The sequence below is a fragment of the Malania oleifera genome, chromosome 11 (assembly GCF_029873635.1).
Source record: "Malania oleifera isolate guangnan ecotype guangnan chromosome 11, ASM2987363v1, whole genome shotgun sequence".
NCBI lineage: Eukaryota > Viridiplantae > Streptophyta > Magnoliopsida > Santalales > Ximeniaceae > Malania > Malania oleifera.
The window spans coordinates 42,868,072-42,895,183 of NC_080427.1; the positions used below are offsets into that span (position 1 = coordinate 42,868,072).

General features: G+C 37.3%; 1 protein-coding gene across 1 annotated transcript; it reads left to right on the plus strand.

The window, feature by feature from the left end:
• On the plus strand, positions 1 to 25,745 carry LOC131167876 (uncharacterized). The gene is made up of 7 exons (XM_058126906.1): positions 1 to 119; positions 260 to 696; positions 847 to 955; positions 1,064 to 1,155; positions 1,273 to 1,531; positions 11,835 to 11,978; positions 25,348 to 25,745. The coding sequence occupies exons 2-7, from the start codon at positions 350 to 352 to the stop codon at positions 25,441 to 25,443; spliced, it is 1,047 nt and encodes a 348-aa protein (XP_057982889.1). The 5' UTR covers positions 1 to 119; positions 260 to 349; the 3' UTR covers positions 25,444 to 25,745.
• Positions 25,746 to 27,112: the final 1,367 nt, after the last annotated feature.

Sequence of the window (27,112 nt, forward strand, 5' to 3'; positions counted from 1 at the left end):
GCTTGACCGCTATGGTTTATTTCATTTGGTATTTTCGGAATATATGGAAGTTGAAGGCAAGAAGATATCTCCCACGAAACTTTGCAATGATGGGACTATACTTTCCTTTTATAGTCTGGGTATGCCCAGTATATTTTGTACATACGCCTTTTGATGAATACATTTATCTTCACCTTTACCGATTAATAAAAATAAAAAAAAAAATAAAAAAAAAGGGGAGGTTCTAAAATTTTTGAAATTATTGTCCTCTTTTACGTAGGTATTTCACCTGTTTTAAATTTGGGGTGTGAAGACGATCGAGCGTCTGGTTCAGAATATCCTCCTCCTCCTCGTGCTAGTCGTCACGGCAATGGAGGCTCTGGTATGCAGAAAATTGGGTGATCCGACACTGCCACTGAACTCCGAAGGAAATGCACCAATCGCCGTCCATACCAATCACCCCATCCCCCAACTCAATTCTCCCACTGCCGTTAGAGTTCAGGTAAAAGCTACGAGCTTGAACTATGCCAACTACCTGCAGATACTTGGCCAATACCAGGAGAAGCCTCCTTTTCCTTTCATCCCTGGCTCCGATTACTCTGGCGTCGTGGAATCTATCGGACCCCGCGTTTCTAAATTCAGAGTGGGCGATCGCGTTTGTTCCGTCGCCTCCGTTGGCTCCTTCGCTGAATTTATTGTTACTGATGAGACCCAATTGTAAGATCCTCATCCCATCCTTTCGCCTTTGTGAAGAAAACAATTTTTTATATTAAAAAAAACCTAACTAGAAAGCAGGAACTTAATTAGGACGTCTCTTTTTTTCTTTGCTAGTTAGTTTGATCCATTTGCTGAGAAATTTTGGTACAGGCTTAAAGTGCCGGATGGATGTGATCTCAAAGCTGCCGCCGCACTCCCTGTTGCATTTGGAACATCGCATGTGGCCCTCGTTCATAGAGCTCACCTCACCTGTGGTCAGGTATCATCTCACCACTTCTTTTTTGTTCTCCGTCTTCTTCTCCTCTACGCCTCACCTCTAAATGTGTTTTGTGGCTGTGTATGGGTCGCGGTATGATAATTATTATAGGTATTGCTCGTGCTGGGTGCAGCTGGAGGCGTGGGACTATCAGCTGTGCAGATTGGAAAGGTTTGTGGCGCCACTGTAATTGCTGTTGCTAGGTACTCATCAAAACTCCCCGAGGCAGTTTAAAATGATCTTTACGTTGTTATGTTCTGTGTGTTCTCATCTTTTCAATTTTGTGGATGAAAAATTATGCTTGGATCGTTCTTTGTCAGGGGAGCAGAAAAGGTACAGTTTTTGAAGTCATTGGGAGTTGATCATATAGTTGATTTGAGCAAAGGTAATATCACAGATAGTGTGAAAGAGTTCCTGAAGACAAGAAAGCTCAAAGGAGTTGACGTTTTGTATGATCCGGTTGGAGGGAAGCTTACTAAAGAAGCCATGAAGCTTTTAAATTGGGGCGCCCACATATTGGTCATAGGATTTGCTAGTGGAGAGGTTCCTGTTATCCCTGCAAATATTGCCCTTGTTAAGGTAAATGTGGTGATTGTTTTGAACTAGCATTGAAGTCCAAGCCATGTCTTGATCTTATTTAACCTGATTTATGGATTATTTATTTTTTATGGTTAAATTCTGAAAGAATTCTGTAAGAATGTGTAAAGAGAAGTAAACATAAACAATATTTGAACAAACATGGCCATTAAATATGGCTATATTAGTTTGCACTTAAGACACTATTATTTTCTGATAATATTTTCAAATCTCTAGCCATGGTTTTAAATCGCGATAACGGGCAGCATAACAATAACGGTAACGGGTGTAACGGGAAGTGGGAGTAGCGAATGTTACATAACGGGAAGTGGGTGTAATGGCCGTGAATTTTTTTGAACCACGCACAACCTTGTGCATATTAGCGTAATTGCATGTTTTAAGCGTTTAACCCTTCTTAGAATGAGTTTTAGTATATTTTGGATCCTTTAGTTCGAGTAACTAAGTTATTTGGTAAGGGCAACAAATTTACATTTGTTTTAAACCACAATTGATAGAAAAATTACGTGTGTGTGCGTATTTATACTTCTCATTGTTCTTATCTGTGATAAATTCTTATGTTTGCTAAATTAATTAATAAAAAAAATACATTATACACTCTATTAATCAATTAGACACATAAGACATAAGAATAATATAAATATAAAATAGCTAGAAAAGAAAGAAGGTTGAAGTTGAAAAATATACATAAATATCACATTACTTATATTTTCTTAACAAGTTAGTATTTTCAAATTGTTGATTAATGCATCTCTTGTGAGTATTCAAAGAAATAGTAAATTTTGTATCATTGTCATCCTCATTATAATCTTTTCCCCCTCTCGCCACATGATATATTGAGAATGATTTATGAAAGAAAGGGAAAAAGTGAGAAGAAAAAGTAAAATAAAATAATTTTTTTAGTGTAGCAGTCTTGTAGCGGTTACGTAACAGCTGTAGCGGCCTTTATGTAACGGTCGCGGTCCGTAACGGCTACTACAGTCGTGATTTTTCTTCTCACCAATTTTCTCGGTGTGTAATGGTATCAGTAATTCAAAAAACTGTTACTTGACGGCGTTAAGTAACGGTCGCAGCCGTTATTTAAAACCATGTCTCTAACTAAATAACATCTAAGACTCTAATAATCTTAGACTTAGACACATGCTCTATTAATTTGCACTTGAAGACACAATATCATCGTTTGATGATCTTTTTAAGATTTCTAATGAAATAACATCTAAAGCTCTAATAATCGTAGACTTGGATACTTGTCAAATCAAGACTTTATAACATCTAGTGCTTCTTATTTGGAAAAAAATAAGAAACTTTATTATCTCAGAGAGGGGGGGGGGGGTACAAGAAGAGACTGTACAAGGAAAAAAAATCAGTACTGTAACGACCCGGCCCTTTACACGGACTCAGGTGTCACTCACATACATCAAATACCTATACATGTTCAAGATATGGAAACAACCGGCCCTAAACAGGGACATACGAGTGTAGATCATACATAATCATGATGTAAATGTCGCGGAAAAACATAAACATCCATTGGGATTACTACTAGCCTTATACCAGAGTTCACTAATACATCCATAATTTACATACATTCGGACTTAGAGTAATCGTTATATTACAACCCTCCAAAGAGGACTTTCATCGAGTTTAGTACAAAATTTAGATGCTTACGTAAGCTAACCAAAATAACCACCCCAGTCCCTTTATCTACTAGGACTGACGCACGGACGACCTGAAAACAAAGGTTGTAAGATAGGGTGAGACACCTCTCAGTAAGGAAGAAGGAGTTACAACAGTGTGTGACTGCATACATGCATATTTTCATTCAACATCTGGAATATAAATCAAATATTTTCAATACAGTAATGCATCAGGCATATCATTATTCATATTACAAAATTCCCACATTTGTCTTTCGACTATTTAATGATTTATCAGATGACCAACAGCAAAATATCCCTATAACCAGTTTTACCCCGTGGCTCGGGTTGTGCACTGGTACTCATCCAATGCCCTGTTCGTGCAGACACTGCCGAGTACCTACATACGATCCGACTGCCTCCATTGGCCCAATATCAGCCAATGGTTTCACCCTGCTAGCCGACCATCTTGGTACCCACATCATTTAGTACGTGTGGTTGCACGTGTACATCTAGCTACGATATCGTGCCGTATCATATGACAGTGGTTTCATTTCACCCTGCAAAGAAAGTATTTTTCAACCCTCCCGGGACTCTCAAGCTGTGGTTCCGTGTATCATAAATTCAATTTATACAAATATGATTTTATCTCCCATAATCTATATTAATAGTATAGAAATAATTCCATCAGGTTCAAACTGGCGTCTTTCCACTCAGTTTACCCCTCTTTGTTTACTGATGCGGCTCGGTGTATCACCAGCCTCTGTTTATCACATTGTCAGTATAACAAATTGGAATTTCATTCCCATATTCTATATCAGTAGTATAGAAAATACATTCATTTCCATTTCAACATATATCACACAAGTTTAATACAAAAACCCGCTAAATGATAGAAATTCAATATACATAGTTTAACTAAATAAATAAAGGAATCGAGCCTCTGCTACTATAGTATAAACACAAATAAAGATGTTTGTAAAATTTGGAGATCACACATCAAAATCCTCGTTTTTACAAAAAACCGTAAAATTGTCAAATCGGCATTTCTACTTGGTAGAATTTCACAAATAAGCATTTAAATCATACATAATAACATAAACTAGTTTTTTAGCGGTTTAGTTTTCCAAAATAGTTGTTGTAATCAAGTTCCCCTTACCTTATATACGAAATGAAACTTCCTACGAAAACGGTCCAAAACGACAACTCGAGATCCCGAAAACCTAAAACCACAGAACATAACCTTACTATGTTTTCTACTGCTATCCAAATATCCAATCAAAATTAGGATCAGATTCCTACCTCGATTCTTGGGAAAACCCGAAACTCTCCGAAACGACGATCCGATCCACTAAAAGTGTAGAGTTTCCTCTTCTGATCCACGCAGTACCCTTCGTTTTTGGAAACGGATGATGAACGGCGAAGGATCTTAGAGAGAGAGAGAGAGAGAGAGAGAGAGAGAGAGAGAGAGAATGAGAGAATGAGAGAATGAGAGAGGATAAGAGAATTTATAGAATAAATCCTTGAGAGAGAGAAAATGAGAGAGAAAGAGAGAGAGAGAATGAGAGAGGATAAGAGAATTTATAGAATAAATCCTTACTTAGCCCTTAAGTAATCTAAATAAATATCTCCTCCAAGATATTTATATATAAATATCTAAAAATATCTCTTTTCAAAATATCTTCTCCAAAATATCTTTTTTTTTTCTTTTTCGGGGTCGGGTTACTACAAGTACTCTATGGAGACCGGAGAGTAGTCTCCATAAACCTTGCAATTTACATCAAAGAGTATAGAGTTTACGTCAAAGAGTATATAGAGTTTACATCAAAGAGTATAAAGCTTAGATCCAATACTTCCTGTAGTCAAAAGTTCATTGTCAAGTGCCCCCGGGCATAAGCTTAGGTGGTAAGGATAGGCAATAGAAGGCCTTGACACAGGTGAAGTCTAGAGTTTGAATCCTGCCGTTTGCAACGCATATCCGCGATTTACCTCCTACGTGTTGGTGAAGGGCACGGCTGGCGTAGGCATGGGATTAGTTTAGTGCATAAGCCTAGGACACCCGGTGATATCCCCAAAAAAAAAAAAAGTGCATTGTCAAGTTTCAACTAGCAATGTTTCTAATCTGAGGTGAAAATGGTTTTCAATTGAATGTTATGGTTTAAGTAACCCATTAGATTCTCTCTCTCACTCTCTCTCACACACACACGCGCACACACACACACACACACACACACCCACGTGTGCATGCATGCATATGCACACAAGTGTGTGTAAGCATGCACTCATTCTTCCCTCTAGACAAGATTGAGATATTGACTGTAGTGCTACATAACCAAATAATTATTCCTTTCCTTCTACATAAAAAGAGGATTGCATTGTTGCAACTCTGAAGGTTGTTTTTGTGCAACAATTGTTTTTCGCTCTCATTCCATCTTCCCTAAGTTCAAACTTTGATGTGGGACCAAAAAAAATAAATCTACTAGCATGTGGCTGTGCATCGAAGGCCCAATTATTCTGTGCTCCTCACTTCCCTTCCTAGGCATACTTCTAAAATGTTGTTTTTTTTTTTTTGTACTTCTGTTATTTGAATTAGCCATCGTAAGTGGTGAAAATTTTTGGTTTGTTTAATTAACAGTATTTTTTAGTAAAATTTTTTGTTTATTTTGAAAATGAAATGTAACTAAATTAACCATACTAACCAAATGCTTATCTATAAGTATTGTGATTTAAGAATTTGCATCTTTAGCAAGTCACATTATTTTGCAGTGATATATAACTTATTTTTATTTTAGTGTCTCGTTGGGTGGTTATCATCAAACTATGAATTTTTGCTTACCCTATTATTATTAAGGTTTCTACCTAGTTGGTTGGAAAGATGCTCTTTTTTCTTAGGGTGCGTGGTGCAAGAGCAACATCTAACAACTTTAACTATCCATTCAGCTAATGGGGTAAAAAATGTGCTATTCTCCACAGTAACTTGAAGGCTATTTAGTAAGGGAGACCATTTGTGTACCCAAAATTATATGGAGAATACAAAGGGGTAAATGATATAAAGCCCCTTACATATGACCCCAATGGAGCATATAACCTCCAAATGGGGCATTTAACCCCTTGGGAGTGTCTATAAAATATACACACCAAGAGAAGGTGAGGGGCACTTTTAAGGACTATGCTTCCAATTACACCAACTCTAGCTTAGCATGTGCCAACTCTGACTTAGCATTGGAGAAGGCCCTTGGAGGCCACCGTGGGTCTCTGGAGCTCACCTTTTATTTTCCTTAGTTGTAGGCAATCATTAAGGGTCTGTAGGCACAAAGATCGAGGCTGATTTCTAGTGCCAACATGTTTGGTGCACCGGGTAGGGGGTTGTGTGCTTCCCAAAAACCCTAGCAATCCTTGTAACTAGGCTGGGAAAAAAATGAACAAGTAACTAGTGAAGTACGAACTAGGACCATGACACTGGCTTAATATCTGCAATTTTGTGGGTTGATTGGTTTTGAAATTAACAAGGATCCAATCAAATAAAGTTGTTTAAAGCTCTATAGAGTAAGAGAATAGAGCTTCAACCAAATTCTAATGGTTATTTTGGCCATTAAGCATTATTACCATGTTTTATTGCTATGTTAGTAAGTGTGAGTTAGTAAGGGACTAAGGGTATTATGGTCATTTTATGTACTTAACATACATTTTAAATAGATGGAGACACCTATCAATGTGATTAGGTCTTCCAATTCAACATGGTGCTAGAGCAAGATCCAACCTAAACCCTAAGTGCGTAGTCGCCGCCAAATAAAAGGATAGTAGGGCCGTTTAGAATCTGAAGAACCCCTTCAAATTTGGAAAAATCAATCATTTTTTTTTAATTTTAGTTTTTATAAACAAAGAAATTTTCTTAGAGAGGGCAAAATGTACAAGAAGAATAAAACAAAAAAGAAAGAACATGGCAAATAAAATCCTCCCTTTACATAAGAAGTAAATAATTACAAATCTCACAGTCTAAGCCCAAAACCAAACTCAATGCAATAGAGTCAACTAGGACATAGCCACTCCTGCGAAATTCTAGCATTCTTTTCCATCCAAACACACCAAATAATAGCCATAATAGAGCATCTCCATAAAGCTTTCCCTATCATTTCCTTTACCAAAGCCTCTAAATGGGAAGATACAAAACACCTTCAATGTGGATGGACAAACCCAGTTCTTGCCAAATATACCAAATAATTTATTCGAAATAGCCAGCACGTTAGCACAATGAAGAAACAAATATACACAAGTCTCTCCACTTAAGCAAAGGACACGAATATTTGTTGATAAGGCTCTATTGGGTCTTCTCTTCTAAAGCAAGTCATTGGCATTAATTCTTTCAAGTACTGCAGTCCAATTGAAAAATAGAGCTTCATATTTCCAAATCAATGGATACAAAGCAAATTTATCCGCAATAGGATTACGAGTCAAACAAGAAAATTTCCCATAAGTGTCTAAGCTCTAAACCCTTTTGTCAATCCACAAACGAGTATGAAAAGAATCGAGCAGCCTCATTGAAAGGCCCAGCTCATTAATCTCTCTCTCATTAAGATTTCTCCCAAAATGGAATTCCATAAACGTTTCTCTCCTTATAGAAGAAGACAAGCGAAAATAAGGGAATCATGGCGATTAGATAAACGAAAAAATGGGAGATCATTATAGACAAAGGCATTTCCCACACACAAAAGCAAAAGTAATCCCAAAGTTATGTTTCCTTTATGATTGTTGTAGATAACAATCAAGAAGTTGGATGAAGAATTATGTGCAGTGGTCTAATTCTATCAAGCTCTATTTGATAAGCTTAGGTAAATTACTTATTTCAATTTGGGCCTAGTGACAACATAAGAGAAGAAGTATGGATTTCAGAGGATGCATTGATTGCCTCCCTATTATGGAACTTTATGGAACCTTAGATTGCATGGATTTATTCCTAGTTTTCAGTTACAACAAGGAAACATGAGTGAACATAGTGCTTTGCAAATACGAAGAGCATCTGTAAGGAATTTACTATCATGCAACCCATAAACATTGGTTATCATGAGATGCAAAAGTAGTGGGAGTAGATGACAAAATTTCAGGTCCTAGTGGGTTTGAAACTCAAGTTTGAGACAACCCTACCACAAATGCTTGGTAGCACAGAGTTGCCATCTCTTGCTAATATTCATTCTCACGTACTTCATGCTTGTGCTTCCTACAATGCACATTCCCTAGCCCTTGCTTTTGTTGTGAGGTCTTTAGTTTTGCCCCAAATTTCAACATGGTATCAAAGCAAGATCCAACCTAAATTGTACCACCACTACCAAACCAAACTCTAAACCTAGCCATTCTATAGTCAGTATAGGAGGATCAACCACACTTCTGCAACCTAGAAACCAGTCCAAGGATTAGAATACTCAGCCATTGTTGAAAAATACTCAGGTCGTTGTTGCCCTTCTTAGAACCTTCATAACCCTTCCATATTTCACAAAAGCAACCATATAGTCAACAACAGAACCCTCCAATCTATTTTTTCATATACCCCACGATGGCTTGAAGGCCATTTAATGAGGGAGACTTGGTGTCCAAAAACTAAATGGATAACATAAAAGTAACTTATAAACCCTTATAATGGCATAAATTCCAAAGGGGTATATAAGCCCAATAGGGCGTTTAAGTAGAGAAGATAAGGGTCACTTTAAGGGTTATGGTCACATTTACATACGTTCCATTCCAACTCCAACTTAAGTGTCAGAGAAGAACCCTAGAGCCATTGGGGGTCTCCTAAGCTCTTCAAATAAAGGTTGAACACCTTCTTGAGATGCTTTTAATGTTCTACCAAAGTAGAACTATGGACAACTATATTGTCATGGTACACCATGGCAAACTTGTTGAGGTATTCATGACACCTTATTCATAAGTGTGCAAAAAGTCGTTAGCACATATGTCAACCATCAAGGAATCACCAAGAATTTTTATGCCCTATACCATGTCATGCAAGTAGTCTTCAGCTTGAGCACGTCATAGTCCACACGCATGTACATGCTCCCATCGTGTTTCCTCTAAAACAAAACATTGCTCCAAATGGTACTTTGGAAGGACATATATAACTTGTTTTCAATAACTTATCAAGTTGCCTCCTCAACTTTGCTAAATTTGGAGGTGCCATTCAACATATGACCTTTTAGCAAGAGGCTTTACCTTTGGTGACAACTCGATCTTGTGCTCTACACCTTGTCATGAAGGCAAGATGTATGATAGTTTATCTAGCATCACAATTTTGTGCTCTTCCAACACATCTTGGATGGTAGTAGACATTCACTCTTGTCCTACATCTTTATCCCCCACTGGAAAAGCAAGATATGTTGGATCACTCCTTCTCAATCCCTTCTTGAGTTGCGTGGCTAGGAGGAGCTTCTCATCATCCCCTTTCTTCGCAATAGCTTGCAACATGCAAGGAAATAAAACATCTTATCTTTCTCTTACATGTCTTAGATATCTAACATCAAAGTAGAGAATTGTCTCACATACATCCTTACTATGCTAGTGTGCATAAGATCTTGTAGTTTTCACTAAGCATTAGCATTGTACTTCACATTCTTAGGAAAGAATTGGTCTCGAGTTCTCTCTTTAAGTCGACCCAACTATCAATTACGCACTGTCCTTTTGAATCTTATTGTACTGGGTAGTTGGTACGCTCCTATAGCTTAGCATCACTAGTCAAGTACATAGTTGCAATGGATACTTTACTCCCTCTAAGTTAGTCCACACAAAATTATTCATCCATGCTAAATCAAAAGTTCTCCAACTCCTTAGCATCATAGGTACCCCCATATGCTTTGAGTTCTGCCACCCTTGTTTCTCCTATGCTCTACCACAATAGAATTGGTAATAGCACAAACTATTAGGTTCAATTGGGAATTAAGCTCACGCATCTGGTGTTGTAACGCTTCTACTATACCATAGAAACCTTGTGTCAAGTCCTTAATGGAACTTTGCTAGAGTTTTTTGAATCCCTTCAATAGACTAGCACATTTTGAAACTTAGGCCATCTTTAGGCTGCATTGTTGGTTGTCTTAGCATGCGCTTCTATCGCATAAATTCTCTCAGTATTAGTGCGCAGTATGGTTTTCTTGCCGATGCTTCACACAATCTCACAATCCAAAGGCAACCAAATCATAAAGCAATTAACTACGCTCCGATACCAGCTATCATGGGCCGAACACTTCACACATTTTGAAGGACCATGATGCATGAGTTATAGGGCACTAAACTAGTCCAAAAGTATATAGTGGTTCTGCCACATGAACAAACTCATAACCATTGAGTAAAAGTAAGCGGAAGCAGTAACATGCACGTATACAAACACTAGTCACGTGGTAAACCATAAAGCAATGAATTCATACACTTGCATGTACATTGGCAACATGTGTTTAGCAAGGGAAGCAAGTTTGCTAAATACATTTACAATAGCTAGTGAATTGATGAACACTCACCCTCCCTTAAAGAGTTTTTTATGCTATTCTAGCTTTGGAAACATCAAACTAATAAAGGAGCCATACTCCCCTTTTTTACCGAGGAATTATCCTACTCAAAGAATAAAACCTACTACTATTTATATGATGGTTATCCATTCCATGCACATAAAAGACAAGTAGTTATAGGCAAGCATAATGCTTTGAACAAGCTTGGTTCGTGATGGTTTGACTTGCAATGTAATAGGATATGAACTAATAAAGGAATACCACAATACAATTATAAAAAGGAAAATGATGCAACATTGCAGATAATGGTATTAAAAATGTCCTTCCCGCTTTGTGGTTAATGCTTTTATTTGGTTAGTCATTCTTAATAGAATTAACACTAACAATTTGTTTCAGGGTAGGGGAGGCCTTTTAAGGCTTTATATCCTGACACATGTTTTTGATGTTTTGATAGCTCAAAATTTGTCTTTCATCTGTTCTTCCATTGCTCCTTTTAATTGAGAATATTTTTGGCTTATTTTGAGAGAGCTGGCTTGTCCAGAGTCAACGGAGGGATACTTGGTATTGCATTTTCTAGTTTTGGAAAGGGTAAAGATAGATCAGCTCTGTGGAGATGCAAAATTTTTGCTGTTTTGTGGGGGTTATGGGTGGAGGGGAATGCATGTATATTCATGGAAAAAGAGGATGTCTCACTGTATCTTGTTGTAGGCTTTTGCAACAGGCTGCTTCAGTAGAGTCTCTTTTTTCAGATTTACATCATGATTGGCAGGCAATGTGGTTTTGAAATTTTTCATTTTTTGTTTTTATCTTCTAGGTAGGATTTCTTATGCTAGTAAAACCTCTCTATTTTCAATCGAAAAAGTAAATAACAAAAATAATATGTAGTGTCACTAAATGAAATGATTTGATGATATTGAAACTACTAATTCTAAGCATTTTCATATACAAATCAGTCCCTAATCTGGTTTTTGGATCTGCCATTTATGGTGTTCGTTCATCATTTAATGTCCCACTGCTGCTGATTCCGGAAATGGGTTGTGGAAGGCAAATGATTATTCCCTAACAAATTTCACTATTTAAAAATGATTTTTTCATGTCATATTTTAAATCTTCTCTAATTTTTGTGTATTATATTTCTAAATTCCCCGCACATATGTTGTTTTTTAGAACTGGACAGTGCATGGACTATACTGGGGTAGCTACAAAATACACCGACCCGCTGTACTTGAAGATTCTGTTAGGGAGCTATTCAACTGGTTAACAAAAGGCTTGATTACTATCCAGATTTCTCATTCCTACAGCTTGTCAGAGGTGAGGAGCTCCAAACATTCTTTAATTTAACAAATATTCATGGTGCATGCATGCTTGTATTAGATTAGATCCAAAGGTTCTTTCTTGATCTGATTTTTGTATGTAAAGGCAAAAAATGTAGGACCTATATATACAGAGGAAAAGATAATGCGAATTTGAATCTTGTAGAACCAAAATAAAGATTTGATTCCCCCCCCCCCTTTTTTTGAGTGATCGTGTGATAGTGCACAAGAATTATTTTTTCAATTTCCTTTCTAGTCAGAAATCCAGATTGCTGGTGGTTTGACTTGGTCAGAGGACAAGGCACCTCAATGTCCGATTATGTCGAGGACATGGCAAATCTAGGCAACGCTTGAATGTATGAAAGCTAGCTGTAGCCATAAAATACATGCATGCAGATTTTGGGCTGCTGCATAGTTGCAAGAAGCTAGGGTAAAAGCAGGTGCAGGTGTAGGAAAGCAGGGAGTTGCGGAAGAATCAAAGGTTAAATACTAAATTTGTGTTGAGTAAGGGGTGTAAAATTCGTTTTTGGAAGGGCCTTTGGTTGGGGTTGTCTTGTCCACCGCTTTTTCTCGCCTATTTTGATTGAGCTTAGCACAAAATGATTCCATTTCCTTTTTCCTTGTTGATCTGAAGGGTCCTTTACCGTCTTGGAATTTTCATTTTAGGAGATCCTTGAACAATAGGGAAACAAATGAGTGACCATTTTTTGGCCCTGTTGAATAATTGTCGGGTATCCTGAAAAGCTGATAGCCGATCTTGGCTCTTGGATTCCTCGGGGGTCTATTACCCTCTTTCTATTTGGAAGGCCAAAATTCCCCCTAATATCAAAGCTTTTATTTGGTTGTTCGTGTTTAATAGGATAAATACTAATAATGTGCTATAGATTAGGAGGCCTTTAAAGGTTCTCTCTCTAGATATATGTGTGCTTTGTTTCAACTGCTCAGAATCAGCTCCGCATAGTTTCTTGCATTGACATTTTGCATGGAAGGTTTGAGACAAGTTATTCAGTTATTTTGGAGAAAGTTGGGTTTGTCCAGGGACAGTGGAGGAGTTTTTGGCAATATATTTTGTTGGGTTTGGTAGGAAGAAGGAAGGAAAAGTATTTTGCAGTATTTTCAGGGAAGAAATTAACATTTTTGTTGGTGTGGGAGAACATTCATTTTTTGGCTTCTCTGTGGTGCGTGAGTAATGGTAATTTCAAGGGGATATGCTTCTCAGGTATTCAATGGGATTGGCTTTCTCTATTAACTTCTTAGGATGTGCTGATTTCTTTGGCCTGTTCTTTTTTATCTTTTCGTTTTCTTATTTTGTTCTCCCTGAGGTTTCCCAGATTTTTTAAGGAGATGCCCATTCTGCTTATTGTACGTTCTTACTCTATCTAATAAATTTCCTTAGTTATACAAAAAGGAAGTGTCTGGGAAGCGTCTATGTAAATTACATTATATAATATTGACAGAAATATTCATTGAACTATAAAAAAGCTAAGTATCACGTAATATTTTTAAATAAATGTCTGATCTTAGTGCATAAAAGAAAGTGTTCTAACTTTGCAAAATTAAATTATAATTCCATTCCTATCTGATCCAAAATTATGGAATTTTATATCCCCAGCTACCAAAGAAATTTTGAGGTTTATGATGACAAGAGCAGGCTCTAGCATGATTCATGACTGGAGAGTAAAATTCTGTGATGATTAGAGTAAGCTCTGATTCTATTAAAAAAAAAGCGTTGAATTGAGGTTTCAAAGTAGGATCATAATAGAAGGATCATATGGCTAAAGTAGTTGCAACAACACCTTACACAATCTTATTTCATAAAGCTCTCAAAAATTTGTAGAAGAGCAAGGATGATTGAAAAGAATGACATACTACAATCTGTCAAAAAACAAAAAAATGGTTTCATCCACAAACAAGAAAAAAAAAATATTGTATATGTTGCTGGCAAAATTTGTCTGGGAGACTTTGGATTAATCACAACTTTGATCACTTGCCAATAATGAGAGAAAAATGGCTCGGAGGACTTTGGAAGGGTTATATGATCGCAACAGTAAAGGAGTGAGTGAGAATGAGATGATATGTCTTACCTTCCTTAGGGCGGGGGGGGGGGGGGGTCCTTTTTATTGGCATTTGGGATACCTCCCTATTGATTTCCCTACTAATGGATTGTATGGGTTACATTCTGGATATGTTACTAGGCAATAAAGATTGATGTGCTAACCCCCTGATTTAATTAACGGACGTTACCTCTTTTCCTTTAGCCCCTTAGTGTATTTTCATTTTTGATCTTACATAATATGATGTCGAGTTTAATGCTTGGGTCTCTTTTAGGTTATATCTGCTACCCCTTTACTTTCAAATCTTCGAGTTACCTTTTTGGCTCGAGAGTATATTTCATTTACTATAAGTCCTTTTATTTGTCATGAGATTCAGATTGAGTCATCAGATGGGCATCTTTGGGCCTCATAAGCGGTGTTTATCACATGGGCCAATTCTTTATTGAGCGGCTTGAGTAGTGTTTGTTTCTTATTGCTTTATGAGTGGTACTCATCAAATGGGAATTTTTAGGCCTTATGAGCCCATTTTTTACCAAGCAATGCCTGTCTCTTATTACCTTATGAGTCGTGCTTATTAGATGGACATTTTGGGCCTCATGAGCGATGTTCATTAGATGTACCAATTTTTTGTTGAGTGGTGCCCATCTATTATTTCCTTATAAGTAATGCTGATCGATGGACATTTTTGGGCCTTATGAGTGGTGTTCATCAGATGAGCATTTTTAGGCCTCATGAGTGGTGCTTATCAGATGAACCAATTTTTTACCGATCAATGCACGTCTCTTATTGCCTCATGAGTGTTGCTCATTATATGGACATTTTTGGGACTCATGAGTGGTGCTCATCTGATTACTAATTTTTTGTTGATCAATGCATGTCTTTTATTGCCTCATGAGCATTGCTCATCAGATGAGCCAATTTTTTATTAAGCAGTGTCCGTCTATTATTGTCTCACGAGTAGTGCTCATCAAATGGATATTTTTGGGTCTTATGAGCGGTGCTCTTCTAATAGGCCAATTTTTTGCCGAGTAGTGCGTGTATTTTGGGTAGATTTTTCCAGCATGATTAGCATCTCATGAAGCCTTATGGTCCATGCCACCTCTCTTTCTCCTATAAATAGTCTCTTTGTTCTTCTCTTATTCTCCATACTTAAGGGAAGTCCTTACTAGAGGTATATTTCCTTACTCCTCCCTCGATGATTTCATCAACGTCTCTAATATGTTTTTCTTCAAATCTAATATGCTTATTTTTGCGGTGATAACCTCCTTCAGGTTGATATATTTTTGGGCTCGCGCCATTACCTCTCCCATATTAGTCGGGTGTTTCTTCCATATGGAATTCATGAAGTCACAAGGTTGTAGAGTCGTTATCAAGGCGGCTATTGTTACTTCGTGGTCCAAGTTTCGGATCTCCAAAGTTGCATTTATAAAACGCGCATGGACTCTTTCAGCGTCTCTTCGTCTCCTTGAACAAGACTCATTTTTCAGTTGCTGACGAAATTCCCCACAAATTGCTGTTCTCTCTCAGAGAAATACCCAACCAAGCCGGGCTTCATTGTTTGATACCATGTTCTAGCATTCCCTTTTAGGGTTGCTGCAAATTCTCCGCACATAATGGCATCAGTAACACCTTGCAATTGCATTAACATTCTGAAGGTGTCAAGGTGGTCTAGGGGATCTGACAATCCATCATATCCTTCTATGTTGGGCATCTTGAATTTACTGGGCAAAGGGATCTCCATTATTTCCTTGGTAAGGGGGGGATCAAAAGATCGAGCTGAGATTTCCCATATTAAGGTTTGGCTGCGAACTTCTTTTACTAGCTTTTCTAGTTGATCAATTTTCTTGAGTTTTTCTTACAAATCTTGGGACCATTGCTCATTAATTCCCAAATCATTGATTCCTACTTTCTTTGTTGTTTTTGAAAATTTTAAGGTAGTTTCATGTGATACCACTGCCTTACATTTAGGTGTCATTTTTGCCTGAACAGGCCTTGAGCCATGTTCTACAGGAATATATATATTTTTAGTTGTTGTTGTTGTTGTAAGACCATGCTAAACATGTATTCCACCCTCCTTTGGAAGACTAGAAGTTGGTCTAAAGGCACAATTTATGACGAATTGTCTAGTAGTGGGGAGTGAACCGATTAAAGCGATTGATCCCCAACAATAGGTTTGGACTCATAATTGCATGATGCAGCCATGATTGAGAGAAATAAATCCTTCCAAGTTTCCCATAGACGGCGCCAACTGTTGCTTCCAAATTTTGTCAAGGAGAATTTGGATTAATCACAACTTCTATTACCTTTCCAAGAATGAGAAAAAAATGGCTTGGAGGACTCGGAGTGTACTCCTGGGGATTACTTCAATGCCTAAGTTATGGAATTTGGAAGGATTATATGATCGCAACAGTGAAGGAGTAAGTGAGAATGAGATGATATGCCTTACCTTCCTTAGGGGGTCCCCTTTATAGGCATTCGGGATACCTCCCTATTGATTTCCCTGCTAATGGATTGTAGGGGTTACATTTCAGATATTTTACGAAAGAGTAAAGATTGATTTGCTAACCTCCCGCTTTAATTAACGGGCATTACCTTTTTTCCATTAATCCCTTGATGTCTTTTCATTTTTTGGTTTTACATAAGATGGTGCTGAGTTTAATGCTTGGGTTTCTTTTAGGTTGTATTAGTATAATTAGTGAAATGCAAATGAGAAACAATAATCTCATATTGAGCAACAAAAAGACCATGCACCAAGCCCCTATCCCTAGGTTATCTTTGATTCCCACAAACATAAATTATTATTGGTCCAAAATGTCCCCATTGTTAGGCTTCTTGACACAAAAATTCCCCTTACTTTTTTGTGACAATAGCAACCAAGCCATAAGTCCCACTAGGTGGGGTTGCTACATGGATCTTTTTCCACCACTCTCCACAATCTAGGACAATTTCCTCCCTTATCTTGTCATCTAAATGTGCTAAGCATAGCCTTACCACGAATTTATTCATTCCTTCGTTTACCTTTTGGAGTTGAACCACCGATCCACATTAGCATTGTCATTTTGACAACTTTACTTTTTGGGATGAGCTTTATTATGTGTTTGGGTTTTGTTCCCCTAGGTGGTTAATGGGTTGAGATTTTAATGCTCTATTTTTGGCGAAGAAGAGAAGGGGACTAGAGTTGCTGCTAGTATGCAGCTATTTGACCTGTTTATTCTTGAGTGATCTTCCTTTGAGCATGCTACTTACTCTCACTTGGTTTGTTTCCAGAAGGAGAGGGGGGGGGGGGGGGGCGCTAGGGCGGTGGCTAGTAGATTGGATAGAATCCTATTTTGTAATGATTGGGAGGACAAACCCTCTAACCTCTTCTCAGACTATTCTTCTGAGATCTACTTCTGATCACTTCCTTATTTTGTTGGAACCTAGTAGGGCATCTTGGGGTCCCACTCCTTTTAGGTTTAAGAATATGTGGCTGGATCATGCTTCTTAAACCATTAGTGAGAAGCTCTTGGGAAGAGATAATAGGGAGGGGTTGGGAAGGTTTTAGGTTTATGAAGAAGTTGAAACGTTCGAAGGAGAGGTTGAAACCTTGGAATAACAAGGTGTTTGGTGATGTTAGAGTTAGAAAATCCAGCATCTTAGGTGAGTTGGAATCTTTGTATAGAAAGGGGGAGGAGACTAATCTCTTGGAGTGAGGAGGCAAGAAGGATCTCTCTAAAAAATGAACTAGAAGAGGCGATTTTTAAGGATTAAGGAGCTGGAGGAAAAAAACTAAATTTTAATGGGTTAGAGAAGGTGGTTGCCATACTGTCTTCTTCTATAGGCTTGCTAATGGAAAGATGAGGAAAAATGATCAAAGAGCTGCAGGTGTGGAGAGGAAGAATTATTAATGATCCTAGTGGGATTGCTTCCGAGATCTTTGGTTTTTTTGAACATCCTTATTCTGAGGAGGCGGCTTATAGACCGATGGTTGAGGGGTTAGAGTGGAGTCCCATTTCTAGAGATTAGATGCTGTGGATAGGGAGACCTTTTGATGAGAAAGAGGTGAGGGGGTAGTTTTCAGGATGGAAAGGGATAAGGCTCTGGGTCCAGATGGTTTTAATTTGACTTTCTTTCAAGATTGCTAGGATATAATTAAGGATGACTTTAAGAGCTGGGATATTATTAAGGATCACTTGCTTAAAGTTTTCGCTGAATTCTATGGGAACGGGATCCTAAGCAAGAGCATTAATTCTACTTTTAAAACCTTTGTGCCTAAGAAATCCAGATCCTTTAAGGTAGAGGACTACAGACCTATTGGTCTACTCTCTAGTATTTATAAGATCATCACCAAAGTTCTAGCTAATAGGTTGAATGCAGTGATTGATAAGACTATTTCTGCATCTCACAGTACTTTTGTGAGGGGTAGACAAATGGTGGATGCTATTTTGGTGGCTAACGAGGTGGAGGATATTCTTAACAGGAAGAAATGGGGTTTCATTTTTAAATTAGAGTTTTGAGAAGGCCTCTGATAGAGTTAACTGGAGTTTTTTGGATAAAATTTTTTTGAGATAGGGTTTTGATGAGTGTTGGAGCATATGGTTAGGGTGTTGTTTGTCTAATGTGTGGTTCTTAATAATGGGGAACTTGAGTCTTGGTTTAGGGCTTCAAGAGGTATTATACAAAGTGATCCACATACCCCCTTTATGTTTGTTTTAGTAGCTTATGTGTTGAGTAGAATGGTTCATAAGCTATGGATAGAGGGTTGGTGAGAGGATCGGAACTAGGGAGAGAGGGTGTGGTGGTCTCTTATCTTTAGTTTGCAGATGATACTATTTTATTTTAATAAGATTATAACCCTTCCTTCAGTTGTATTTTGGGTATCCTCAAAAGTCTTTGAGACGGTATTGAGGCTTAAAATAAATATAGGGGAAAAGTGGTTTAGCATATACTAATGTGCCAGTTGAATGAGTTACGTAGCAATCTTATGTTGTGGGCTGTGGTCTTTTAGAGTGGCCTTTGACTTGTTTAGGGGTCCTTTTGAGGGGTAATCCTAACTGTGCAGAGTTTCAGAATACTATAGTGGAGGGAGTGGCCAAGAGGCTTGACAGTTGGAAATGGGCACTTTTTTCCTTTTGGGGGTAGAATCACCCTTATCCATGCCAGCCTATCAAGTATCCTGTTATACTTTTTCCCTATTTTCTGGATTCTAGAGGGGATTGCTAATAAGATTGAGAAAATTGTGAGAGATTTCTTGTGGTCTAGAGTTGGGGGTTTTAGGGATCATTTAGTAAGGTGGGAAGAGGTTTGCAAGTCTAAATCGAAGGGAGGGCAGAGTCTGGAAAATTGATGTCCTAATGGTTATGTCCTTTTACCCTAGAAGATTATTCCATTTGGCATAGAGTGATGAGAAGTATGGGTTGGGTGAGAGTGGGTGGGATACCAATGTTAGTTTGTGAAGTTCATCAAAGAGCCCAAGGAGGTCAATTTCTCAGATTTTTCCCTTATTTACTCCTCGCATTAAATATGTGGTGGGGACAGGTTTTCAGATTTGCTATTGAAAATCCATGTTTGGGGAATGATATTTTAGTCACATCTTTTCATCTTTTTCATTTGAGTTCAGGGTAGAATAGCATGATTTGCTTCTTTGTGGTTGACTTGGGTAGCCCTCTGGTTTGTTGGAACTTTCATTTCAGAAGATCTCTCAATGATGAAGAGCTGTTGGAACTTTCCTCCATGTTTCTGTTACCGAACAATTGGCATCTTTCTTCAGCTAGGGAGGGATTGGTCTTGGGCTTTGGATCATGTTGGGGTGTATTCTTGTAAATCATTTTTTGAGTTTTTGACTGGTTTCAATTCTTTTTTTCCCCCTATGTCCATTTATTTGGAAGGCCAAAGGTGCCCAAAAATTGGCTTTCATTTGGCTTATTGTGCTTAATAACATCAATACTAATAACCTGTTGCAGATCTGGAGACCTTTGAAGGCCTTACCTCCAGATGTTTGTGTGCTCTGTTTTTTAATTTTGAAACGGCACCTCATCTGTACACTGTGATTATGCTTGGAGAATCTGGAATAAATTATTTGGTGTGATGGGAGAATCTTGGGCTTGCCTGGCATTAGTGGAGGAATTGTTATCTATTTCTTTTGAGGTGTTGGGAAGAATGAAGGAGAGGGCTGCACTCTGGAAATGCCACATTTTTGCATTGTTGTGGGAATTATGGTTGGAGCATGATGCTCATATATTTTCAGGGAGAAAATTGAATTAGCAGATGGTTTGGGAGAAGGTTCATTACTAGGCCTCTTTATGGTGTGTTGGCTTCAGTTGCTTTAAGGGAGTTAGTTTCCCAATGATTCAGCGAGAATGGAGGAAACTTTTGCTCTGATTTTGGATTTTTCCAGTTTTTTGTTTTATTAGTTTATTGATTATTCCAGAATTTTGAAGGGAGAAGTCTTTTTCACCTTTATGTAAACTCTTCTCTTATCAATGATATCTCTTCCTTTGTTATAAAAAAATGAAATAAAATAAAAGATTTTACGTATTTAGATACTAGGAAAGTAATGTTTTAGCTTTAGTAGGTTTTCTTATTTGCTTGATTCCCAAGCATATTAGGCCTATAAATATATATATATATATATATATATATATATTGTAATAGATTTTAGTTATTGCGCAATAGCATGATTAAGCTGGGATTATTAAGGTTTATCCCTTGTTTTTGTGATGATGTAAGGTCCTATGTCACATGGGCATCTTGGGTAGATTCCTAGGTGTCCTGTACTACGAGCAAGACAAAAATATTCCCATGGGGGACACATTTTATTCTTTGGCATAGGATTTTTGGGCATTCCATGGGGGCATCCTTGATGTTGCGAACCAAACTGATGCAGGACTGCAATTGATATTAAGTGGCGTTATTTATGGGTGCTAGGGGTATTTTTAAAATTTCTGAATTTTAGGGTTTATTTTGGTCAAGTTAGATTTTGGGGGTCATTTTGTGATATTTAGGGGTACTTTTGAAATGGGAGTTATTTTTTGTGGAGGCTTTGGAAGATAAGTGGTTTTAAGAGGGGGTTGTGTGCAAAATGGCTTCTCTTGGAAGCCTTGGTGTTGGCATGTGTTAATTCAGGTGTAATCTCGAGAAAGGGGGGGGGGGTGAATTGGGTATTTTTAAAACCTTTAAAATTATTTGCCACTTATTCCTATTTCTATATTTGACAGATTTCTTGCAGGGGTTTGAGACTAATTTAAATTATTATATCAATGAATTCTTTTTACCCAATTAATTGTCAAGTGCGTGTGGGGTTATTCAACGTACACACATGCAAGATAGATAATAAAATGCGTTGCGGAAAATAAAAGGAGTAAAAGAAGAGAGAAGACAAACACAGTTTTTACGAGGTTCAGCCAACCCGGCCTACGTCCTCGCCTTGAGCAACCCACTCAATAATTCCACTAAATCCCTGCCCCTTTAATCGGGACAGAGCTTCCCTTACATCCGCTGTTTACAAGAGGTACAACTTCCTCCTCACCCGGTTCACAACCCGAACCGTGATTATAATATAGAATTTCAAATCTGCAAAAGAACTCAATATTGCTTCTATCAAAGCTAGTGAGTACAATTGAAAACCTAACACATATCCATATGATGAAACTTAAAGCTCAATATGTATGTAACGATGTAGTCGTTATATGAATGATATGCTTTTCACAATTTCCCTTCTATCAAGTCTCCCAAAATAATGATATAAGTAAATGCTTTGGAGAAATTTGAGTTCTAGTTCAACTTACTAGATGTACGAAAACCAAATGTGATCTTGTTAAAAAAATTTGTCTTGAATATTATAAAGATCTAGATCAATATGTATTCTTCCAAATATCCAAACACAATATGATCTTTGTAATATGTAAATATATATATATGATATGAGTTCCAAAGATCAAAAACCTAATATAATATTTTTCAGAAAATGTCCCTTAATAGTATATATAGTTATGAACTCTAAGGATATTTAATCAAGTGATTTTGTAATATCAAAAATATTGAGTCTTTAACTAAATACACACTTGAATAAAAAAACGTTTAACCAATGGCAAAACTTTTCTCAAGTAGTGATCTTGTCAAAACAATTTAATATAAGCACACTCAAGATCAATCTCTCTACTAATATTCAATAATGGATTTTGATATGAAAAACTCTTTGAGAATAAATATTAACACGTAAATCGATTTGAATGAAAAGCTCTTTGAGAATAAATATTAACAAGCAAATCGATTTACCAAACCTCAATACCAAGTTGAATGCACAACAATTGTTAGAATGCCTTTTGAAGATCAATATAGCCTTAGCTTAGATTTGAAGTATAAGCTTAAAATCCCAAGCAATAATTTCAGCAGTGTGTTCTCCCAAGTTGTGCTAATCGTACAATATGCTCAATCGTATGCCAAAGGTTGTTTCTCTTAGGGGCACTAGGGTTTAGATGTTGATTATATAGGTAACCTTGCCCTTAGGAGGATTTCTAACCATTGGATCAACTTGATGTAGAAATAACTCGCGTGTTCTCTCATTAAAGATTAAAATTTTTTATCTTCCCATAGGTTTAAACGACTGAGGTGAAGAGCTCAAACGACTGAAGTTCTTTAGAACTTCAAAAAAATTAACCTGGACACAAGGTCTGACGTCTGAAGTTTGGGTTCAGACTTCTGATGTTGCCGGTTCAGACGACTGAAGTCAGGGTTCAGTCTTTTGGTGTGCTTCTACTTGTTTCTGTGTTTCTCCAATAATTCTTCAGACAACTGAACTTAATTTTCGGTCTTCTGAAGAAATTCTTCAAATGACTGAGCTTAAACTTCGGTCTTCTGAAGTTGAATCTTCAGACGACTGAGCATACAATTCAGTCTTCTAAAGTTGACACTGCAGTCTTCTGGTCATGGAGTTCGGTCTTCTGAACAGAACATTTTTTGGATTTTTCTTTTTAGTTTCAAAAATCTATTTTTGCTCCCTTTCTTTGCTCTTTTATAAAATATTTTTCGGATTTTTAAAAAATCTTTAAGTCCATAAATATTCCCTAAAGATGTTCATGAGATGCATGACTCCTAAGGTCAATTTAGGGTATATTTTGAGTTACGAATTAAATCATATGAAATATGTAAATACATTCAGTTCTAAATACCCATTCCCATGACGATCTTGAACTTGCTGCTTGCATCTTCATTCTTCAACTCTTTTAGTTCCATTGATTGTGCCAAGATGTATATACTTTAATCTTCATGGCTTCCATGACTTTCTAGCCTTCCATGCATGCTAAATATTGTTCCTGTTCACAATCTCAATGCACAAATCAAATACCAAGTGATTTGTCATTATCAAAACCGGATTGGACTCATAGAGTTAACAACATGATTAGGAGCCTTCAGCCACTTCTGTAGGAGGTTTTTGCTTATGTCTTTGAGAAGATTTCTCTGCAGAGCTAAGCTCTAGGGTTGTGAAGATTTGGGGGCTTTGAGTTTTGAGGATTTGACCCTGGATTCTTATTAGTCCATTGCGGCTAAAGGCACAAGTAGTTGCACAGATCCAATGCAGATTTGAGGTGTTTGTAACTTAAAATAGAGGTTAATTCATCCTTGGACTTGATATTTCTTTGATTGTTTTCTTACTCTGCGAAATATCATCTTGCCTTGGGTAATGACTTGAGGATAAAGTTGCTGCTGTGCCTAGAAATTGCCACTACTTGCTGGACTGAAATTCACAGCTGTAATTTCTTTACTATTTTGAGGATTCAGCAGTTATTTGAGTCAAAGAAGTTATTTTAATTGTTCTGGAATCCCAATCTTGTGATTTTTCTTCTACCATCCTACCCCTGCATCACAAACTTGCCCAATCTACTGGAAACAATGTCACCCAAAACATTAGCCAACCTATTTGTCAAAACCTCGGTCAGCATCTTGTGCACACTAGTAATCAAGCTGATTGGCCTGAGATCCTTCTACTTAGTTGGCCAATGCTTCTAAGAAATCTAAGTAATCAATGTGATAGTTGCTTATTTGACTAAGCTCTAAGTAGGAACCTTTTACCCGCCACCTAGCTTGAATATCTGAAACTTATCCTCCACCACTTCGCTTCATGTTTTGAATGGATTTCAAAGTATTTCTTTTCTCCTAGGGTGGGGACCATTGGTTCAAAGTCGGAGCAGCCTATTTGGGCCTAGGTTTGTTGGCCTGATATCTTCATCTTTCACTTCACTGAGTACCCGTGTTCAACATTATGGTATCAAATACTTACTCCTATCAAACATGTCAACAATCATAATTAAAAACGAAAAATATGTCTTGAGATTTGGGCATGCACCCATGCTCGACTTTTGTACTCACACCCATGCAAATGAGCCTACTTTGAAAGGATGAAATTTAGTATACACTCGATGATTGATACTTTTGTGGTGTAAGAGAGCAAAGAATACAAATTAAATAGTGTTTGTATTCTTTGATCTGTTTGTTGGCTGGTTGCTAACCTTCCAGCGGGAGGGATGGTTGGGGTTTTAGATTCATGGAGGGATTATTCTTGTAAAAACATTTATTTGAGCATTTGATTTGTGAAAAGTGTCCTTTCTGCTTCATTGCAGTATTTGGAAGCCAAAACATCTGTATATGATTAAGGCTTTTATTTGGCATGCTTATAATAGAGTTAACAGCCACTATCTGTTGCAAAACATCTCTATATTTTGACAGTTAGAAATCTACTTATCTTTTCCTGCATTGTTCTTCCTCATGGACAGTTTGGAATAAGTGTGCTGTTTTTTTTTGGAGAGAGTTGGGTTTGCCAGGACTAGGAGTAGAGATGGTGTGGCTTTGTGGGGGTGTGGGTTTCACTATTTTGTGCAGTATTGGTTCAGAACAAAAATGGTCCTATCTTTACAGGGAAGAAGTTGACTTGGTCTATGCTTAGGAAAGGGTTCAGTGTATGGCTCTGATCTGGGCTTTTAGAGCTAGTTGTTTTAAATGGGGTGTGTTTTTCAAACCTACAGCGAAAATGGCTGCCTGTGTTATTTTGATCTTTCTTTGTTTTTTCTTTGGTCCCAAAAGAAGTCATTTTTCCTATTGTTCAATTTCCTTTAATTGACGTCTATATTATGATCTGAAGGAAACTTGCTTTTGCAGCGAGTATTTATCTGTTAATTAAAGAGTACAAAAGTCATGTTGTCATGAGCAAATGGAAATAACTATAATTACCATTCTTGGTTGTTGATCTAGTTTATTGTTATATACATACATATGCATACACACACACACACAAACACACCTGTGTATCTGATCTACTGCGTCATTTGTTCTTGACAGGCCAACCATGCCTTCTCCGCTATTAAAGATAGGAAAGTTATCGGAAAGGTGATCGTGTCTTTTGATAATCACAAAACTCTTGGTTCCAAGCTGTAGTCTAATCAGGATTCAGCTGGGATCAGATGAAGGAAGTTATGAATGAATGCAAGCCCATCAATACATTTACGTTTACATGGTGCCTTCTCCAGCAGTTTGTAAGAATAACATCCTCGAGTTATTGGCGAGACTTGTAATAAGTGCTCATCTGTGAAAAGAAAATGTTCAGAAAAACTAAAAATAATGTTTGGAAGAAATCATGATACCCTGGATGGGGTTGTAAGCAAATCAAAGGATTTAGGAGATTTGTTCAGTAATAGCTCCTTTGGACTTGTTTATTATATAAAATGAGTGATTCTCAAGTCTAATTTTCCAGTCCATTTAATAAATGAACTGATTCTCAACATAGGTAGGCTCTGCTCATCTTGACTTCTGAGCACCTCAATTAAATGCTCGGTTAGATTTGATAATAAGTTCGGCTTAGGCTTGTTCATGGGCTCATTTAATAGGCTTCAATTAGGCTTAGGGGAGACGGGTTTGTTTAGCCTTAGAGCCTAGGTTGCTCAAGGTTAAAGCTTTTTGTTCGAACTCAACTTATTTAGTATATATATAACTTGAACTTGACTTGACTAATGCTTATCATTAATAAACAAGATGAGCCCAAGCTTAGGCTTGAGTCTAAACTTGATTCGATTGAAACTTATTTTAGACAAATAAATGAACTAAGTCACTAAGCTAATTAAATTAATTGATAATTAATAAATATAATTAGAGAAAAATATATTTTAAAGTAAAAAAATTAAAATTAAATATTTAATGAGATTAATATTGAGTTTATTCATGAGTTTAATATTAAGTTAGTTTACGAGCCTAGTATCGAGCTAGTAAATGAGTTGACTCACGGGCCTAACAAATTGAGTATGAACTAGTTCAAGCTTAATTTGTTTAGTTGATGAGTATCAAGTAGCTTGCGAGCGATTCGACTTATTTGCAGTCAGTCTTATAAAACCATTCAGCTAGAAACTCTAAATGTTCAACTTTGCCACTTGCCTCTTAAATCTTGTAGTCTTGCAACTCCTTCCCTCTTAGCTCTTGCTCAAGCTCTTTGTTGTCCCCATCAACTCTTGCATCCCATTGATCAAACATTGGTTTCTTATTCCAAATCTGTGGTTTATGTTAGATTCCAAGAAACCCAAGACATGTAGTGATGATGTTAACAAGAATGGGGCTTTCATTTATGGACAAAATGGTAATGTTGGATTTCATTATGTCGTGCTCTACATAACAAGGTAATGTGATTAGTCTGTGATGTTAATGAGAATGGAGTTGGGCCTGAGACTTTAGTGAAGTTTGATTATCTCGCTCTTGTTGAGTTCGTTGCCAACTAGTGCACTCCTAGCCGTTTGATTTCTCTATCCACGAAACCGCTCGCTAAGGTTTGAATCATGATTATTTCTTTCTTTTTTGCTCTTTGCTCTCTTTATTTGTGGTATTATAATATTTTGTATAATTTATTGAATCACGAACTAATAATTTCCATTACTTTGTAGCCAACACAAAGGAAGCGCAAACATTGAATTAAGAAGAGGATGATAGTTGATTAGGGACGATTAGGTGGAGGTGCTAAGATGTGGGTGAGTTGAGCCTAAGCCCGAGCTCAAACATATATTTTTGTTCTTAAGCCTAGCTTGAGCCTAGATCTTTGAGCTCAATCCAGCTTGAGCTTGAG